We start from the raw sequence: 15035 nt of genomic DNA, 5'->3' as shown, positions 1-15035 counted from the left end.
ACCCCAGTACTATTTCCTGCCATGGCAGGGGGTCGGACTAGATGATCTACTCAGGTCCCTTCCAACCCTAGAAACTATGTAACTATGAAACAGTTCCTTTTACTTAGCCAAATAGGGAAATGAAAACTGCTTAACCACACTAACTTCTCAGGAATTAGAGGGCTATTCTTAATTTCTATGGAATGGAGCAGACAGAAAGGGTGTCACGAAGCCACAGACAGAGACACTCAAGAGGATTCTCTGGCTGCCCTCAAAGCAGGTTGGTGGGGGGGAAGGGTGCAGAGAAGGCTACATGAGCTCCCTGTGAGGAGAGGTAGACTGGAGGTCCCCAGTGCAGAGAGCTAGCTGTAACTGAGGGGTTGTTGACTCAAGAGGATTTTCATAGAAATTTTATGAGGGCTAGGTGATAGTCTGAAAGTAGGGTATGGATTTTGTCAGTTTTACCATTTCCTGCCATTAAAGCATTTGATCACTTTTTTTTCTATGTAACAAACAGTTTTGTTTTTTCTGTTATCTGACTGAAGTACCTGTGGTAAACTGATGTCTGGGCAAATTAATAACCTGGGCATATTCATTTGGTGGAGTGGGGGACCACTAAGCTTATGCAAACCCAGGGTGTAGCTCTGACAGCATCCCAACACCTCAGGGTTTTGTCAAGAAAAGCACTTTTTCCTAGCAGAGTCCTGTAGTCTGTTGGCTATACTTTTGAATTAAAAGATGAGAATAACTATATGCCAAGGTCAATAAAAACAGGTCATCCTTTTTTAAATAATAAAAAAAAAGTTTTTAAAACTTTAAAATACACTTCCTTTTTTAAAAGTAAATCCTATTTGAATTTAAATTTGGAAGAAGGACAATCACTTAAAGTAAATGAAATATAAAAACCAATGCAGGTCATCTACCTGTCAGTTTTCATAAAAGTTTAACCAAAATGCAGTTTATGAGCAGTAAGTTCTATCCATCTAAATGTATCTTGACATAAATCATAAGAAAAATTAATCTACGAAATAAATGTATCCTTCACACCCACCTAATAATAGCATACATTAAACTAGTGATTGCTTACATAAAGGCATACAGATATGTACTTGTTATCAAGAGTGTTAACTTTAATGTAACAGCTATATTTAATTGCAATCAGTATGTGTTAATAGTTATCAACTAGGAACAATCAAACTTCTTGAGGAAATAGCTAAAAAGTGCAAATACAAAACAAAATTAAAACAAGTTTTTATGATCGAAAATTTAAATCATAATACAAATCACCAATTTAAATAATTTTGATTTAAAAAAAAAAAAAAAAAAAAATCAACCTGTTCCTACAGTGTAACATACTGTATACCATAGCAGTACTCACAGTTTTTGCCCCTCAAAACAAATGAATGGCATGGGGCAGTTTATGGGCCACAGCAGGGCTCTATACCACCCTTGAATGCCAGGATTATTCCCAGGGCTCAGTACCGCCTGTGCCCAGCTAAAACCTTATCCTGGCCAGGAGGGGCAGCACAGGTTCCCCAGGACTGATTCTGGTGTATGGGGGCTGAGCAGGGCAGCACTGGGCTCTGAGGCTCAATCCCAGCCAGGGGCAGGCAGTGCAGGACTTCCCACTGCCCCCAGCTAGTAAGGATCTGGCTGTGGGGCCTGCTGCCACCCCTGCCTGGCCAATATCAATCTCCAGGGGCCCTGCACACTGGAATTGGGCTCTGCATTGCCCTGCATACCCAATCTAGTACACGACACGATGCTGAGGGTTAGATCTGGCCTGTGGGCCAGGGGTTGAGCACTCCTGGTATAACACAGGGCCACATTTCTTAGTTAAAAAAAAAAATCAACTATCTTTTCTACTCTCAGGGATACCAGCCTTGTTTGTTTTTTCCTTTTGGGACATTCAGGAATTTTTCCATGCTTCCCTCATGCAAGAAGTGCCCCCAACCAGGGTTGGGAACCTACAGTCTACAAAACAATTTTATCTAGCCTACAGAGCCAGGAGATTTCATACACTTGCAGCTAAGCTTCCATTAAAAGCAGATCCTGCTCCAAAATGCTGCTGACCCCTGCCTGAATCAAACTACTGACAAAGTCACTTTTTTCTCTATCAGACTTCAGATACTTTTGGTGAGAGCCTGATCCTGGCCAGCTGGGGGCAGCAAGGAGTCCTATGCTGCCTCCTCCTGGCTAGGATTGGGCCTCAGAGCCTTGTGCTGCCGCCCCTGGCCCCCACACACCAGAATCTGGCCTAGAGAATCTGTGCTGCTCCCACCTAGCCAGGATCAGGTTCTGACTGGGCAGAGCCCTGGGGGCAATCCCAGCACATAGGGGTGGTGTGTAAGGCCCTATGTGGTTCAGATTCCCCCATGCCATCTGGTCTGTGGGGCAAAAACTATGTCGTCCGCTTTAACTTGTCAAATCAATGCATACAAGTTTTTATAAACTGCTTCCTGCAATTACTCTGAATTACACACGTAAATATTTTCAAAATGGAAAAAAATAGATACCTTACAATAATCTGAATATTTAAGTATGGCCTCTATCTTTGTGCCCTGGTGTAATGGCTAGTGAGGACAGTATTATTTTGTTTAATTAAAAATAGTCTTTAATTTTAACAAGCTCTTTTTGAACTCAGACGTTCCAAGCACCTCACAATGCTACCAGGCCAAAGATCAAACATTCTACTCTCCAACTGGACCCTAACCAATGGTAGATATTAGTAAAATAACCATTTTTTCTGTTCAAAGCATGCCACTTGCTGGTGTGAGGCAAGGGCTCTGCTACATGTTCAGATTAAAGCTGGATAGAAATCAGCTATAGAGTTGTTACACACAGATATCCTACAAAGCCTTTGAACCACAGGCAAGAAAAAAAAGGCTCTTAAACAAATCAAGAGATCTCTTCTTCTACCTTACCTCTAACACTCTTTCCTACTTCCTCATCTAGGACGTAAATGTCCTGCTTGTCTATCATGAGAAAACTGCACTGATTTAAAGTGAAATGTGAATTTTAAATAGTACCACTTTGTCCCACAAAAAGTATGTCAAAAATTTTCCTGGTCTCTACAAAAAAACAACAGAGTGTAGAAGGCAAATAAAATATCTCCTGCTCCATCTAGGCACAGATCACAAAGGACATGGAAAAACATCACTTTTACACTGATTTAAATTGTAATTTAAACCTGAGGCAGACAGAAATACTATATTTATGTGAATATAAAATGAGGTCCCCCCCTCCCAATCAGGATGGGGAAAAAGCCCCTTACTTTATATTTGCCTACCAGTAAAGACCACCCCCTTCCCCCATTAGATACACTGGCTAAACTGCTCTTATAAACAGCATGTGCTCAGTCATGGAAACCAAATATGAAGTTGATTGAATGCAGCCCATGCTGAGCATGCCCAAAAACACACAGCCCATAACTGGGCTAACACATTGATGGGAATTTTTTTATTATTATTTTTTTTTAAAGGGGGGGACAGGCTACACTGCCCTATCCTTGTGGTAGGTCCCCATTAATTTTGTGGAATTGGGGGACTGCTTTCACACTTTCCCCCTAGCTGTTCCTTGGCCTTTTGGCTAGAAGCAGCTAGATTGGGGGACATCTGAACTCCAAGACCTGGGGATTGTACATAGGATGCCACCTAAACAAACAAACAATACTGATGGGAACCTTTTTTTTTTTCTTTTGTGGTCCTAAAAAAAAAACAAAAACCCATAAATGGATGGGTGTTTGCTCTGCCAGGAACTGGCACTAGGCCTGAAGGTTCTGCAGTACCTGGCTGGCACTGGGAGGCAAAAGCCAGCCCTGACACCCTCCCCTTGGTGCCAAAAATGTTAAAAGTTCAAGATGACAAAGTTTGAGGCATAAGGAAATACAGGACCTGAGCAACAGTTAAAGGGCTGGGCTGGGCTAAAGGGACTAGGGGCTCAAGTAGTTTTCTCTTCTGTGCTTCCTGTTGTAGACCACGGACCCAGGAGAGAAGGCTGCGTGGAAGAGGTCAACAGACACCTCAGATGGTGGTGCTACCGCAAGGGGTTTGGTTACCTCAACCACAGCATGCACTTCAGACAGAGAGGACTTCTAGGACAAGATGGCATTCACCTCATGCAGAGAGGTAAGGCCCTGTTCTCTGCCAGGATGGCTGATCTACGGGACAGGGCTTTAAACTGACTTTGCTGGGGGACAGGGAAACTCCAAGTGGAGCATGCCTGGGGACTAGCACACAGGAAAGTTCCCTTGTAGAACACTAGCACAACTGTTTTCAAAAATGCTAACCAAACAATTCTCCCACAGCATCTTAGGAAAATGAGGGTGTCAACTGAAGCCCTTAGCTGCCTGTACACAAATGCCAGAAACATGGGAAATAAGCAGGAGGAGCTTATCCTGCTCTCTAGTGGGCAATATGACCTGGAAGGGATCACGGAGACCTGGTGGGACTCCTCGCATGACTGGAGCGTAGCCATAGAGAGCTACACCCTGCACAGAAAGGACAGAGTAGGGAGAAAAGGCAGATGGGTAGAGCTCTCTACATGAGAGAGCAGTACACCTCTCTGGAGGCTGACATTGACCCCAAAGATAAGCAGCTTGAAACCGTCTGGGTCAAGCTACTGGGGGGGGGGGGGTGTAGCGGCAGCACAGGCAAAGTGAGAGAGACGTCACTGTGGGTATTTACTACAGGCTACCGAACCAAGGGCAAGGTGCTGCATCTGGAGTTCCCTTGAGAACTGACAGAGGCTGCACACGCAAGGGATTTGGTAGTCATGGGTGACTTCAATTACCCGGACAGACTGGGAGGAACACTTGGCTAGGCCAGATCATTCACGCAGTTTCCTGACGGCGATTGAGGAGCAATTTCTGAACCAGGAAGTGCAAGGGCCAACAAGAGGTAACACTCTTCTGGAGCTGGTCTTGGTCAAGGGGGATGATTTGGTGTGTGGCTTGAACACTGAGGGTAACCTGGGTGACAGTGACCGTGAAATTATCATGTTCACTGTCCGCCACAAGGTTGACAAATCAACCAGCAGGACTGAAGTCCTGGACTTCAAGAATGCTGACTTTGACAGGCTCAGAGCATTAGTAGAGAAGGCTATGAGGGACCAGGAAGGGAAGGCAAATGGGGTGTGCGAAGAGTGGTCGTTGCTCAAGGACATGATCCTCGAAGCACAAAAGAATACCGTTCCTGCAATGAGGAAAGGTAGCAGGAGGGCTGGGAAAACCTCCTGGCTTAATAGGGACATTGCAGTCCTCTTAAAAAAAGAGAGAGGTGTACACACAGTGGAAGCTAGGGACTGTCCCCAAGAAGGATTATACTTTAGTGGCCAGCACTTGTAGGGAAATGATCAGGAGAGCCAAGGTGGTGACTGAGCTTAGGTCAGCCACAGGAGTCAAGGACAATAAGAAGTCCTTCTTTAGGTATGTAAGCAGAAGGAAAACAAATGGAAGTGCGAGACCCCTGCTGAACACCTTGGGATAGCTGGTAACCAACCGTCAGGAAAAAACTGAACTCCTGAATGCCCATTTTCCTTTGGTATTTCAATGGACCATAGGGAAAAATCCAGTGAGACGAGGCTCATAGCGGGCATGCCAGGATGCTGAGCGGGTGCAATACCAGCTAGAAGAGCTAGATGTTTATAAGTCAGTGGGACCAGATGGACTCCATTCGAGAGTGCTGAAGAAGCTGGCTAAGGTCATTGCAGAACCCCTGGCAAAGCTCTTTCAGAATTTGTGGCACACAGGGGAAATCCCTGAGGATTGGAAGAGGGCCAACACAGTGCCCATCTTCAAGAAGGGAAAGAGCGAGGACCTGGGCAACTATAGGCCAGTCAGCCTAGCCTCTATCCCAGGGAAAATCCTGGAAAAGTTCATTAAAGAATCTATGTGCAATACACTCACAGAAGATAAGATTCTGAATGACAGCCAGCATGGTTTTGTCACAGGTAGGTCTTGTCTTACCAATCTCATCTCCTTCTACGACCAAGTCTCTCGCCACCTGGACATGGGAGACAAGGTAGACGTTATATACGTAGACTTCCAAAAGGCTTTTGATCTAGTCTCCCACAATATCCTTGTCGGAAAACTGGAAGACTGAGGGCTCAGCTGCTTGACGGTTCAGTGGGTGGGAAACTGGCTACAGGGTAGGACCCAGAGAGTTCTCATGAGCAGATATGTGTCGTCATGGCATGAAGTGGCCAGCGCTGTCCCTCGGACCAGTGCTTTTCAACATCTTTATCAATGATTTGGATGGGGAAGCGAAAAGCTCGCTGGCCAAGTTCACAGATGACACCAAGTTATGGGGCAGTATGACCATGCCAGAAGATGGACTGCTGATACAGGTGGATCTGGACAGGCTCAAGAGTTGGGCAGACCAGAACCAAATTAAGTTTAACACTTCCAACTGTAAGGTGCTCCATCTAGGGGCAAATAACCCTCAACATACATACCGGCTCAGAGGTGACAGCCTGACCTGCACCATGGCTGAATGGGACCTAGGGGTAATTTCATAGACATTAGGGCGGAAAGGGACCTTGGAAGATCATCGACTCCAGCCCCCTGCCCCAGGAGCAGGAAGTCAGTAATGATTGACCACCGTGTGAACATAAGCTGTCAGTGCGATGCGGTGGCCAGCAAGGCAAACAACATGCTGGCATGCATCAGCCAATGAATCTCGTGTAAAACTAAGGAAGTGCTACTCCCACTGTACTCTGCACTGGCGAGACCACAGTTGGAGTACTGTGTCTAGTTCTGGGCACTGCACTTCAGTAAGGATGTGGAAAAACTTGAGAGGGTCCAGAGAAGAGCCATGGACTTGGCTCTGATCAGGGACTTGCAAGGCAGGCCATACGAGGAAAGGCTGAGGGACCTGCGCGTCTTCAGCCTAACGAAGAGAAGGTTGAAAGGGGACTTGATAGTGGTTTACCGCTGTATCAGAGAAGTGCATCAGGAGCTCAGTGAACAGCTGTTCACTAGGGCACCCCTGGGAAAGACCAGGACCAATGGATATAAAATCCTGGAAGGTCACTTCAGGCTTAATACCAGGAAAAACTCCTTCACAGTTAGGGTGTCCAGACTGCAGAATACACTCCCTCCAGAGGTGGTGCAGTCACCTACCTTGGAGGTTTTCAAGAGAAGACTGGATAGTCACCTCACTGGGGTCACATGACTCCAGTTGTCTTCCTGCCTAGAGCAGGAGGGGCTGCACCCGATGATCTGCAAGGTCCCTTCCAGCCCTTAACAATCTATGAATCTAAGGGGCTACATGGTGAGAGGGCTGAGGTAGGGATGTGAACTCAACTAAGTTACATAAGAAATATGCAGCCATTTAAGCCCTGGGCGGAAAGACTGGGAAGGGGGAAGGGACACGATGCCTGTACAGCAGAGAATATACAGGAAACCCCACACAATAATACCTCATTTGAGTAGGGAGTTGGTTTGTAGGCACACACACAGAGTTACAAATAGAGATATGTGGGAAACAGGCTTTAGAAAGTCCTTGGAATCCTTTAGGTGTGGCAGCGGGGGTGGGGGAGCGGTGGTCAGGTAAGTCTCCTCTGTATCACTTCTGGTCAGGGGTTTGGTAGGGTCCACTTACTGGCACTGTCCTGTGATGTGCTCCACATAGATGTCCCTGGACCAGAGGATGGTGTTGGAAAACATAAGGCACTGCATCAGCTTGGTGTAGCTATGAGATATGTAGCAGGCGTGTAGGATGCTCTTGTTGCTGGGGTCCCACGTTCCAAGTGCCCCAATGATCAGCACCTCGACCGTCACATGTCACATCCCCAGCACCTCAAGATGTTCGCCAGTGGCTGGTACTTCTCTCGCTTCCTTTCACGGGCCTCAACAAAGGCTTGCCACTGGTTCTCAAAGGGGAGGGTGACATCTACCATCATGATGCACTTGCTGGCTTCACTGGTCACAGCTGGCTCTCACAGCCTGGGATGGTGCAGCTGATGGACACGGTCCCTGCTGAGGCCAGGATGGCCTTGGCCAGTCAGTCCTGTATGGCACTGTGGTGCAGCTGCCACGCTCTGACATGGGACTTGCTGACACACGACACATGGGGGAGGGTCTCTGCCTTGTAGCCACAACTTCAGCACCGTTTGTCAAAGTTCCCATACCAGACTAATGCTGACTTGCAGGCAGTTGAGGTGGACACAGTGGATGAAGTGCCGGTCCACGAGCTGGCATCTCACTTGGAGGTGAGATCAAAGACCCTGCCTTGGTTAGGTTTTGCCCTCAGGTGGCCAGCATACTTGACTCAGATGGTGGTACCTGGCCTTCATGAACTGTTCCAGAATGGTCCTTGCATGGGGAAGCAGGGAGGGGGTGTCCCGGTGACATGGTTGGTGTTGGGGGTCAGGAGCAATGAGACTCCCAGCTCCTAGAGTTCCTCTTTCCAGGTCCGGGCACAGACAATGTGCTTCCTGAGGTGGCATGTGGCATTGTGGGCTTGGCTCCACAATGAGGCGAAGTTCTTGCCACCCCGGCTTAACTTATTATCAAAAGAGCAGCTCAGCCAGGTTGCTGGGTCACGTCCAGTGGGCTGTCCCACTGCTCACTATCTCGTCTGGACAGGTCAGAAGGTGAAAGATGTGGGTGACCACTGCAGCTGATGGTGCTGACTGGCGTCCCAAGCTCCCGGAGTGTGTCAAAGACATGGTGGTGGGGCATGGAGCCAAAGGCGCTGGAGATGTCCAGCCACACCACTGCGCACAGCCTTCTGGCCCAAGTTTCATCTGAAGCATGCTTGTAGCAGCCCTCATTAGAGAGGAAGCCCTTCTGGCTCAAGCTGATATATTCCAGATCCCCCCACATGCTAATTAGCTCCCAACTCATGCCTGGAACTGGGTGTTCTTGTCACAAGTCCTAGAATTCCAAAAATGTATATGCAGATGAGGCCCAGGGCTTCTTGATCTGTTTTATAGTTTCATAGTAGCCAGGGTCAGGAGGGACCTGAACAGATCATCTAGCCTGACCCCCTGCCACAGGCAGGAATGAATGCTGGGTTCACAAGACCCCAGACAGGTGATCATCCAACCTCCTCTTGAATTTGCCCAAGGTAGGCATGAGCACTGCTTCCCTGGGAAGTTGGTTCCAGATTTTGGCTACCCTAACTGTAAAAAATTGCCTTCTGATCTCTAACCTGAACCTATTCTCCATCAGCTTATTACCATTGTTCCTTGTCACCTCAGGTGGTGCTGTAGGGAAAGGATCCACAATAATCACATGCGACAGGCTAAGAGGCTGACAGCGGCATAGAAGTTTGGTAATGTTTGCCAGACCTTTAAGGCTCATAAAGAAACAGGAATCACTGGAAATGGGAAAGAAAGGCACTACTCAGCTGCAGAAGTGAAGAAGTTGAAACACATTTGATGCAGTGGTTCACCATGACTTGAAAAAGACCTGGCACTGTGGGGGACTGGGCACAATGGTGCTCAGAGAGATAGGTTAGTGAAGTCCTTGTGGTTGGCTAAGATCAAATTCTAGTTTCCCTTTGCTCCCCTTTTGTTGGTACTTTTTCACATTTGTTCAATAAAAGCATTTTTTCTAACAGCTAGCTGTATCCTCACTCTCTGCTCTATCCTGTGCCCCATCATTATGCCTCCCAAATCCCTGAAAACCCAAAAGCATGGGTCTAAGCACTCTCCCCCACACTACCTCAAGTCAAGCAAACCTGAAGACCCTGGTCAAGTGCAGGCTGTTTATGAGAGAAGGGAAAACAAAAATATGAAAATGCCCCACCAAGGTCATTTATTTCATAGGGTACATAAAGCAAGGATGAAAACACTCCCCTCCATTTGTCCAAACTGAAGCATGCTGGGCTGGGTGCTCAGTCTTACCTCTAGTGTCAAAGCTACATCACTTTGTGAATTGGGACCCAATTAGTGACATTTGGGAACAGTTCAATTGCTATACATGTCAGCATTAATTCTCTTCTGTAACAGAGGCCAGATCAGCTCCAGCATGCTGTTCATCAACTCACATACAGAATTAGGGGCTGAGGAAGAAATGCACATGGGCCTGCTATATTTGCACATAGTGTTTGTTACCTTTAAAGTAGATGGTGAAAACAGGATAAAAAAATTGCTCTAGAATAGCAGATGGACTCCGTTGATCTCTTAGAAAAAGTAAGCTTAGCATCTAGTAGAACAGTTTTGACATTGTTCTTTACACCTTTACCATCAAAATAATGTTAGAATTTTCTAAAACAGTTTCTCAGCCCAGGGGTTATACAAATATATGAAAGGGTTGTGAACAAACTTTAAAAATGGATCATACTTCGCCTACATTTTGAAAAAAACAGATGCTGCTTGTGCTTCACCATATGTTAACACTCTGCATACTAATAAATAGGGATCTGGGTTTTCCATCTGCCATGGAAAAACATGACTTTTCTTCTTTAAAGGAAAAAAAATATGGGAAACTAAAGGTTTCCCCTTGAAGGCTGGTAGAGTTCCAGCCTGCAATGGGCTGCTCGGGTCTGGGAGTAAAAAAGAGAAAGACGGGGACCAGGCAAGGCAGCCATCTATTCAATGAGCTGAAACTCAAAGAAGAATTCTGTAAGTGCACAGAATGACCTTTCAGAACTTGATTAGTGACCAACTAAGGGCTTCTCTACTTATGAAATCATGCCAGAAAACCTGCATGCACTTTAAATTCAGACATACAGCTTTGAACACATGCAGTGTTATTCAGGAATCAAATACCTCCATGGGTAGTCCACATCTTATGCATTCATCTGAGACCTAAAAGCATCTATACACATGCTCTGATGTGTTCTAATTTTAATGCATAGGAACAGACTCAGTTAACTGAGTCTCCTGGAGCATTCTATTAAGAACATCTCACATTTCAAAATGGTGGCAAGGGCACTTTACCTAAAGTTCATTTGATGAGCTTCAGGTAAAGTGCCCCCAGTGCCATTTTGAAACGCAAGGACCTTAAACACGAGGCACTGCAAGCATTTTAATTATAGTGGCTCTGTAATTAAAACGCCCCCCACCAGAGCATGTGTAAAAATGCCATAAGTGACAGACCAAGGATAGGGAACTCCCAGCACAGGTGCCAGGCCGTGGCATGCATTTTGCTTGGCACACAAGCCTCAGGGTGGACAGTAGGGAAAGGGCTGGGGCTACACTGCCACAATAAGGGGAACCATGAGGGGCCTGATGCCGCTGCGCCAACATCTTACAAGTTGAGGCTGTGGATGTTTTGGCACTTTGCCCAAAAACATTGCCGACCCATCAAGTAGTAAAGCCTTCCTTTCTCACACTGGCCTTCGGACAACCCTATCCTACTCAGCAGTCAGAAGCAAGTCATCTCAGCTTGTGTGTACATCGGTCAGATTATCCAAACACAGACTGACACTGGAATGCCATATCAAAATTTCTCTGGCCATACCACTGATTTTTATACCAGCATTTCTCAATCCATGGGTCGCAAAAATATATGAAAGGGTCACAAAACAAACTTTAAAATTGGATTCTCCTTTAAAGGAGAAAACATGGGAAGCTCTGGCTTTTCAGGGGGAAAACATGGGAAATCGTGGCTTGTCCCCCTCCTTCCCCATGCCCTACACACATCCACCCACCCACACACTAGGGACTGGGCCCTGGGAGCAGTTAGGAGTGAGGGGCACAGGGTCAGGATTGATCATTGCTTTTTACAAATAAGTCCTGGTACAAAAAGAGGTTGAAAACCACTGCTCTACATAATTTAAAAATTCTAGCATTTTCTTTTAAAGAGGTCTGATTTTTTTTAAAGCAGTGCTAAATTGGCAGATAAATCAATCTGACTCTGCTGTATTATCTAAAGTCTTTCCCACCATAGTACACTCAGTTTCACAGAAGGAAAATGAAAGTCAATATTTAAGCAATGGAAGATGTTCCAATACGGTGATTACAGCCAAGTAATTGCTTCTGCAGACAGACACCGCATACGGAAGAGGAGCCGGGTGCTGTATTTTACCCAAGGCACTGCAAACACCTCAAAGGGACACCATACTTTGGGGTTGGGTTTATTTTTTTCAAAGACATTATTGTGTTCCAAGCCGAATCAAATCCAAATCCAAATCCAAATCCATGAGTCAGTCCAGAACGGTAAGTGGCCCTACAACCAGCAAACATCCTCCACCCCCACCAGGAGCTTCAAATGTTTCCAAAGTCTTTTGATAGGCATCCTACATGCAGGGCCAAACCCAAAGGCTTGGGGTTGGGATGCCCCCCAAGTGTCGCCTGCCCTTCAGCCATATGGCCTCAGAAACAAGCTGGGGAGAAGCCTCACTTTTATATAAAATGGGCATTAAGCCCCACCACCTTGGTGGGTACTAAACGACGCCAGAAGAACAGTTATCCCTGAGAAGTTTAAGGAAACCTGCCTTCATGGACCCAGATACATGGTGTTTCCCCTGCCAGGTAAGCACAAGCACACCATGCCTAGGTGCAGAATGAAACTGGAATCTGCCCCAGGACCCGATGTCGCCAGTCTCCTTCAGCAGGCGCCGGCCTCGGGCGAGCACGACTACAGCCAAGCGGCTCCGGCCAGCGATGCAAGGAACCACCGCCGCCCGCTGTGCTACAAGCCCCGTCGCTCAGAGCGCGGGCGGGCAGCGGCTCCCTCCCCTCTGCCCCGCGAGTCATCCTTGAAGCTTACTGCTGCGACGGTACCCGCAGATCCGCCGGAGCCACCGCCCCTCCACAAGCACTTTCTGACCCCGCCCAAGCCCAGCAGCAGCCGAGGGGCGCGGCCGCGGAGCTCGGCCCGGCTCTCACCTCCAGGCTGTAGGTGCCCTGCAGCGCCGTGAAGTCCCGCAGAGCCGCGGCAGCGCTGGCAGCGTCCAGGTTGAGCTCCTGACAGAGGCGCTCGATGGCGATGCGGGCCGCGCCCTGGGCGGCTCCAGAGTCCCACGCAGGGTCCTGCTCCAGGGACATACCGGCCGCCCAGCCACCGCCACCCAACAACCACAATCCCACAAGCCTTTGCGTCCAGCGCGCCAAAACTGCCTAGCGGAGGTGGGAACCAATTCTTCTGCCCCGCCCCTCGCTCTCGCGAGAACTTCCTCGGGTGACTCAGCCAGCTACAGCTGCTGGAGTGGACCCCTGAGCCGGACGCAGCTCTTCTGTGTTTGGCTGCCTTGCCGCGCCGCTGCCGGCTGCAGCCTCGCTCCCTTTGTTGACGCACTGGCTCTGTGGGGCGCCATGACGTGGTGACGCGGGTCCTTCCTCTTGCTGCGAAATGCTCCGGGTTCCGCTATGCGGACAGGCGGGCTGGGGACGGGAGCTGACAGGAGGTCCTGAACCGCCCTCGCCCCGGGCGCAGCATGAAGCCCGGGGACAGCGTTTACTAACGGAGGTTTAATCCCGGCGTCCACACGTCGTGGGACAGTCACAAATCCTGACACGGCTCCCTCGCTGTCCGGGTAATGCTGGTGAGGAGCAGTTTTCTCCCAGACGTGCCGCAGAGGGGAGGACCTGGTAACCAGCTCCGCTGGTTCAGCCTTATAGCCTGTTTGATCTCAGCTGCTGTGCTGTTTTCTGGCCAATTCCCACCCCCCAGTGCTTCTGCTTTACCCGCCTCCGGTTGCTGTGACTTCCTACCATGCAGATGCCTATAGCTACACAACCATGTAGTGAGCATAAATTAGATTGCTCTTAACTCCTTGTGGAGAAAGGGTGCCAATCCACTGGCATGACAGGGAGACTGAAAAAAAAGTCAAGTAATTGGCCATAGTGAAATAGTAAATACTGCATCAAGTTCCCATAGTTGTAGACTTGTAAAGTACTCAGATCCCCTGTATAAGCGTCCTTAAGCTAAGTACCAGAAGGGCTGGGTATAAAGAGCAGAGGCCAAGCATTTGGTCTGAGATGGATGTAGCTGTTCTCTGGAATGGAGAGGAAAAACACACTTAGTGCTGGCCTCTGATGAGAGTGGGAGGTCTGGGGAGGATCAGTTTTGCCTTTTAAGGCAGGGATGGGCGAAATACAGTCCACAAACCAGATCCATTCTCTCCAGCCCATGGGGCCTCCCCAGAAGATAATTATTACCTTGGTAATAATTATCCAATATTTCAGAGGAGCCCATGGTTGCCCCTCTGAAAGCCAGCAGGAGACTCAGCCTTTCAGAGGGTATGCATCACCTGGCCAGGTTGACTTCCTTGGGGTTCCCAGCACTCAGGCCAGGAGCACCATGTGGCAGCAGGGAGCCAGCCTGGCCCGACGGATGGCTTGTAGCTCCCCAGCACTCCAGCAGGGAGTCACGCATGGTGGAGCCCAGCAGGCTCCATGCCACCACATGCAGTTCCTGGGTACTCCATCGGGGAACTGCGCAGCATTGGGCAGGCTGGGCTGGCTCTATACAAGCACATGGGGCTCCCAGCACTGCAAGCAGGAGCTGCACACCATCAGGCTGGGCCAGGCTGGCTTTGTGTCTCCATGTGTGGCTCCTTGCTGAAGTGCTGGGGACCCCTATGTGATGCCCCAGCTTGGTGGCATGCAGCTCCCTGGGCTGGCACTTCAGTGGGGTGCTGCGCACCATTGGACCAGTTCCATCCCTCCATGTGCAGCTCCTGCAACTCAGCTGGAGCCGTGCACCACTGGGTGGCTCTGCCTGCCACAGGAAACTGCTGCTGCTGGCAGCAGGGGCTGTTCACCATGGGGCACTGTGTGACAGGGCCCACACCCACCCATTGTACCTGCTCCCAAACCCCCCCAACACCCACGCCCCAAACAACGCCCACACAATATACAAGAGTAAGACTTTATTTTGTGCTATTATGCAATTGCCTCTATATACGCTACACAAACGCATAGAAATCAGGACAAAAATATTTTTTGAAATAAAATTAAAATATATTCTAGTAGATGTTTGATTTTTAGTACATGATTTCGTTTGTTTTTTTCTGGTTCCAAGATGGCAAGCCCCCCCTCAAAAAAACAGTACTTCTGGGGGGAAAGTAGAGGGTCTTTCAGTGGCAAAGGTCAGGGGTTAGTGGTGGGATGTCTGGTCCCAAGATGGCAACCTGGGAATGTAGCTACCATTGCAGCCC

At 48.3% G+C, this 15035-nt stretch overlaps 1 protein-coding gene across 4 annotated transcripts in view; it reads right to left on the bottom strand.

The window, feature by feature from the left end:
* RBL1 (RB transcriptional corepressor like 1) overlaps positions 1 to 13393 on the bottom strand; it is an 83943-nt gene extending 70550 nt beyond the window's left edge. Inside the window, exon 1 of one of the 4 annotated variants that reach the window (XR_016444380.1) lies at positions 12763 to 13393. Coding sequence is in view for 3 of the 4 variants with exons in the window: in XM_090064174.1 (XP_089920300.1) it covers positions 12763 to 12921 (159 nt within the window). In the remaining variant the exon portion in view is untranslated. The remainder of the gene's footprint in view (positions 1 to 12762) is intronic. The other 3 variants (XM_090064174.1, XM_090064172.1, XM_090064173.1) reach the window with 3 other exon arrangements.
* Between the last annotated feature and the right edge of the window lie 1642 nt (positions 13394 to 15035).

Source organism: Crocodylus siamensis, chromosome 10 (assembly GCF_052110815.1).
Source record: "Crocodylus siamensis isolate JL-2025a chromosome 10, ASM5211081v1, whole genome shotgun sequence".
Classification (NCBI taxonomy): Eukaryota; Metazoa; Chordata; order Crocodylia; family Crocodylidae; genus Crocodylus; species Crocodylus siamensis.
This window is presented reverse-complemented; position numbering and strand designations above follow the sequence as displayed.